This window comes from Pyrus communis, chromosome 5 (genome assembly GCF_963583255.1).
Source record: "Pyrus communis chromosome 5, drPyrComm1.1, whole genome shotgun sequence".
Taxonomy (NCBI): domain Eukaryota; kingdom Viridiplantae; phylum Streptophyta; class Magnoliopsida; order Rosales; family Rosaceae; genus Pyrus; species Pyrus communis.
In genome coordinates this window covers 16,481,206-16,486,063 of record NC_084807.1, presented here as the reverse complement: position 1 = coordinate 16,486,063, position 4,858 = coordinate 16,481,206, and the positions used below count along the sequence as shown (strand labels likewise).

At 35.0% G+C, this 4,858-nt stretch overlaps 1 protein-coding gene across 1 annotated transcript; it reads left to right on the top strand.

Moving 5' to 3' along the window:
• Positions 1-453: 453 nt before the first annotated feature.
• LOC137735429 (desiccation protectant protein Lea14 homolog) lies at positions 454-1,989 on the top strand. The gene is made up of 2 exons (XM_068474851.1): positions 454-788; positions 1,308-1,989. Exons 1-2 carry the CDS (start codon positions 583-585, stop codon positions 1,618-1,620), a joined length of 519 nt encoding a protein of 172 aa, XP_068330952.1. The 5' UTR covers positions 454-582; the 3' UTR covers positions 1,621-1,989.
• Positions 1,990-4,858: the final 2,869 nt, after the last annotated feature.

The window sequence follows — 4,858 nt, the reverse complement described above, 5'->3', positions numbered from 1 at the left end:
CCTATTATTTTTTGCTCCACGGGGAATATTTACCATACATATCAAATTCATTCTCTTCGATTCTTTTTTAGGGATTTCTAATATTCTGCTTAATTATATTTTACTAAAATAGAAGAATATGTCAAGCATGTTTCAGTTGGATTGTATTCCGATATTTTTAAGAGAAGTTAACATATTTTTCTCAATAAAATTGTAAGAAACAAAGAAAAAAAAAATCTCTGGTGTAGCATACATGCTGCATTTTGACCTAATACACAGCCATTATTTAGTCTTAACGCTTAATCAAATGGACAAATATTACTATAAATACCAAAATTTACGCATCCATGTTATCTAATCACCGATATCCAAATAAGGAATAATATAATCCCAACACGTATGTGATTATAATCAAGGTGATTGTGGGAAAACCACAAATTAATTAAGCAATGCACCTCCTATATATAACCCAAATGAAATTCTGAATCTCAATCAGCAAGGCTGTAAGGCTTGTCTAAATCAATCTACATTATTTTGTTCATCTGTGTTTTCTTTGGCTAATCTATTGGTTTGTTCTCAATTTCTTGATCTCCATCTTGGAAAATGTCGGGGTTGGTGGACAAGGCCAAACACTATGTGGCAGAAAAGATAGCAAATGTGCCGAAGCCTGATGCAAGCCTCACAGATGTTGATTTCAAGAAAGTGAGTTTTGACTCTGCGGATTACATTGCAAAGGTCTCTGTGAACAATCCCTACCCACATCCTCTCCCCATCTGCGAGATCAAATACACTCTCAAAAGCGTTGGCAAGTTAGTTTCAGCTCTCATTGTCGCATTTTTTTTCAGTATTAGTGATCTTTTGAGCAATGAATAAGATCAAAACTGAAACCCTTTTTTAAAAATTGTAAATTTTCAAGTTCTACATATCTAACCAATTAGAGGGTTTCCGATCAAAATAGAGCCCTAATTTTGAATTCAATGAATGAGATCAAACCCGATAGCCTTTTGAAATGAGCTTGGATTTAACAATCTGACAATCTTTCGAGTCAAATTGATGAGTCTTCAGTTTAATCTGCTGAAATTTAAGGGTATATTAGTTTACAGAAAAACGAAAATGGTAATCATATGATTTAGGAAAAGAGATTTCTACACATTTCGTTTTATACACGCCTCTGTTTATTTTAAGATTTTGAATTGAATAAATCAAACAAGAATTAATAGACTTGTGCAGCAGAAGAAAAAAATTGAGAAATTTTGAAATTGTCCATCAAAACTTTTGCTCGATGTATATTGATCCTTTTCTGGTTTGTATTTATATATGTGAATTAGGGTTATTGCATCTGGGAACATGCCAGACCCTGGCTCGATAAAGGCAAGTGGCACTACTGTATTGGAGGTGCCGGTGAAGGTGCCGCATAGTATTATTGTGACATTGGTAAAGGACGTTGCTAAGGATTGGGACATTGACTATGAGTTGGATTTGGGTCTCATCGTTGACCTTCCTGTAGTTGGGAACATTACCATACCACTCAATAGGAAGGGCGAAATCAAGCTTCCCACCTTATCTGAAGCCATTTGGGGTTCAAATGATGAAGCTGCAAAAGAGGCTTCCAAGGAGACTAAAAGGGAGATTGCAAACTAGACATGGCTAGATCCGAAGATGGAAAAAAGGTGAAAGCCGAATTCTCGTCATAAATGTAAAGAGTACGTAGTTTATCTTAGAAAAAGAAAGGTGAAAGTCGAATTCTTGTCATGTGGATGAGCATTATGTCGATTGCTTTCTTCCCGGCATTGAATTGGCATTGGGAAGGCATTTTAGTACTTAGTAGCAATATATTAAAGCGGGGTTGGTTTGGGAATAGGCTTCCTACTAATTGATTAATTTCATGCGGTACGCTTTAATCTTTTGCTTATAATTTCGCATCAGATCTACTTTTTGTTTTATATTCATGCAATTATTTTTACTTAATTGACGATTCTAAGTTTATTTCTTATAGCGGAGTAATTTTTATACTCTTTTTATCTCTAGATGATTCTTTTATTAACTTTGTTCATTAATTTTTTTTCATCCAATTACTAGAAAGAAAGGGATGCGGTAATCACTCCCTAAATTGATAACTGCGCTGCAATTTTAAAATCTTCTTCAACTTGCTACTTTTCTCTTTGTAATGTTCTAAGACCATCTGTAAAAAAATGTCAAATCATAAGAATTAAATTACAATTGATGGCTGATGTGGCAATCTGAAGTTTTATGTCAAACTTTGTACCTCTCCAACCGAATTGTCAAATGTTATTTTATAATTTAAATAGAGCTTTAAATGGTTGTAAAAATTAAAAAGAATATTGAAACAAAATTTTTATTAGTTGAAATATTAGTGGAATAAGGGATCCACTTTTAAAATGAATTAAAACTAAATTTGACATTGTGTCAAATTTGATTCCAAATCACAAAGCCTTCAAATCCAGTCAGCAAATAACATTTCGATTGGAGAGACTTTGATGTCAAATATATACAGTGGTGTTCCACCTAAGATTTTGACATCTCCTTTGAAGATGCTCCAAGCGATATGACTAATTCATAGCGCATATGTTGGTTAATTCTTCTTATTTGCTTATTGTTTTGGTTGCAGTCAATCCCTACAAACCGACCACAGAAAGAAAAGATATAAAAATAAGATGAAGTTTTGCTTGTTGTGTATATGAGACTTTTCTTTCATTTTACATTATCCGTAATGTCCTTTTAATTAGAAACACAAAAAGAATGGGTAGAACTTGAAGTTCGAAGTCTAATCATAAGAAAAAATAGCATGATTCTAATTGTTTGAATCATTAACAGAATTGTCAATTGAATCAATTCAAATTTGTTAGCATAAGCATGCGTATTGAAAACTATATTAACATCTTATTCTATTACTGAGTTTAGCAAATTTATTTACTTTTTCAACTAAATAAAACACTAATACGGACCTGAAGTTCGATGATCATTCCATTTCTTCAGGTTCGCAATTAAGTATTTCTTTGAAAACCAACTTTTATAGCAGTCATGATAGCTTAGTCTCAAGGGAAATTTGAAAAAATAACCAAATTTTTGACCTTATATAGAATTAAAGTCATCATTTTAATTTTATAATAATTATAACCAAAATTTGATGTAAAAGTACTAATATATCTGATGAGTCGATTTTATATTATATATTTTACCTTATTCTTGGTTATAATTTATTGTTTATTTTGGTGAATTTTGATACTTTGATTTATATTCTTAATGTAAGACATTCAATTTTCTCTTGAGCAAAAAATGATCAAACAGACGAATTTTCAAGTGATCCCAATTGGAGGATGTTCTTGAGTCTTTCAAGATGATTGTGTCAAAGTTTTAGACTTTATTTATAATCGAATCAAAATGTTTACATCCATAGCAAGAATATAAAATAAAAATTCCGGGCCTATCTGTGACAGCCCGTCCCGAATTATTCGTACCGTAGGTGTGAAATGACGATTTGGCCCTTGGTAGGTATTTGTTATTTTGGGGTGATTGTTTTGTTGTTTTGTTGGTTGAATCTGGACCACACACCTACACCCACATCATCTCCTTCCCCTGTGTATCTCTCTCTCTCTCCTTCTCACTTGTACGGACAAGGTTCAAAACCCTTGCAAATGTTGCAGATCGAAGTGAAAAATGGTGCCCTTGTGTTCGTGAGGATCATACGAGTTCAACCATACCAATTTCAGGTAAGGAATCCTTCGATTTCACGTCGAACCAAGAATCTCCGACTTGGTCACTGTTTATGCACACATGAATTATTGACTTTTAGGGAATTTAAAGCTTTTAGGAAGCTTAGTGAGGTCCTTAGGAAGCTCGGGGTGGTTCGCTGGGTGGAATTGGACGTCGGGATCGTGAGTTGCGAGTTTGGCCGATTTTTCTTGAATTTCTCCGGCGACATCTCATGATCTTTGGAACTTTAAACAGGTAAGGAAATTTCTACAAGTTAAGAGCTTCAATTTGGTACTGGTTTCATGAAATTTGGTGAAGAAACGAGTGAGATATTAAGATTTGAAAATTTTCCAGTTTTCCGGCAACGGCAACGGTACTGGAGGAGTGCCGGAGAAGACAAGGAAATATTCCATTAAGTTAACGGAATATTCTTAACGGCGTCAGGTTAGTTTTAATGGAATCTGTTAGTTTTCACGGAATATTCCCTAACGGCGGTTAGGGAATCCGTCAGTTTTGGCCGCGTGTGGGGGCGTGTAGGGCCGTGCACTCTCCAGTACGTGGCAGCATGTGGGGTCTCAGAAAATTATTTTAAAAATATGGGGATGTTCGTGAGGTTGAGTAGATCATGTTGGTATATCCAAACATCCCATTTGAGCATTGTATGAAAAGTTATTACCTAGTTTTGGTTATGTGCTTTAAATTGACATTTTTATAGTTGTTTCGCATATAGGTAAGACCTATCCTGAGCACGATCGCAGTTACTCGAGGCAAGCGGGTTATGACCCTTCCACATATCAATGAGTGGGCTTTTGGTTTTCCGTATATACCTATATACTTGTGGTTTTTCCTAGAAAATGAAATGGAATGTTTATATGTTTTAAATGCCTTGCATAGTCATTGCCTATTTTAATTATGCATTAGTAGTTGCATATATTTATGATTGGTGCTGTGGACGCACAGGTAAGTGTCATGTAAGTTTGTGGTTTATGATTGTGAATTAGTGGTTATGTGAGATGCATAGAGAGCTCATAACCTGCCCCCTGGTGTTAGTGCTCTCACCCAGAGTAGGGCACAATCATTCACGTGATGTTCACCTCCCGCACCACACGCTCATCTTGGATCCAAGTTAGGTGCACAATCTTGTCGTACAGACCACTATAGGTGG

Bases quoted from the DNA above. Each gene is read 5' to 3' on its own strand.
- LOC137735429 (XM_068474851.1), top strand. From the start codon at position 583: ATGTCGGGGTTGGTGGACAAGGCCAAACACTATGTGGCAGAAAAGATA. The intron at 789-1,307 runs GTTAGTTTCAGC...TATGTGAATTAG, and splicing joins ACTCTCAAAAGCGTTGGCAA to GGTTATTGCATCTGGGAACA.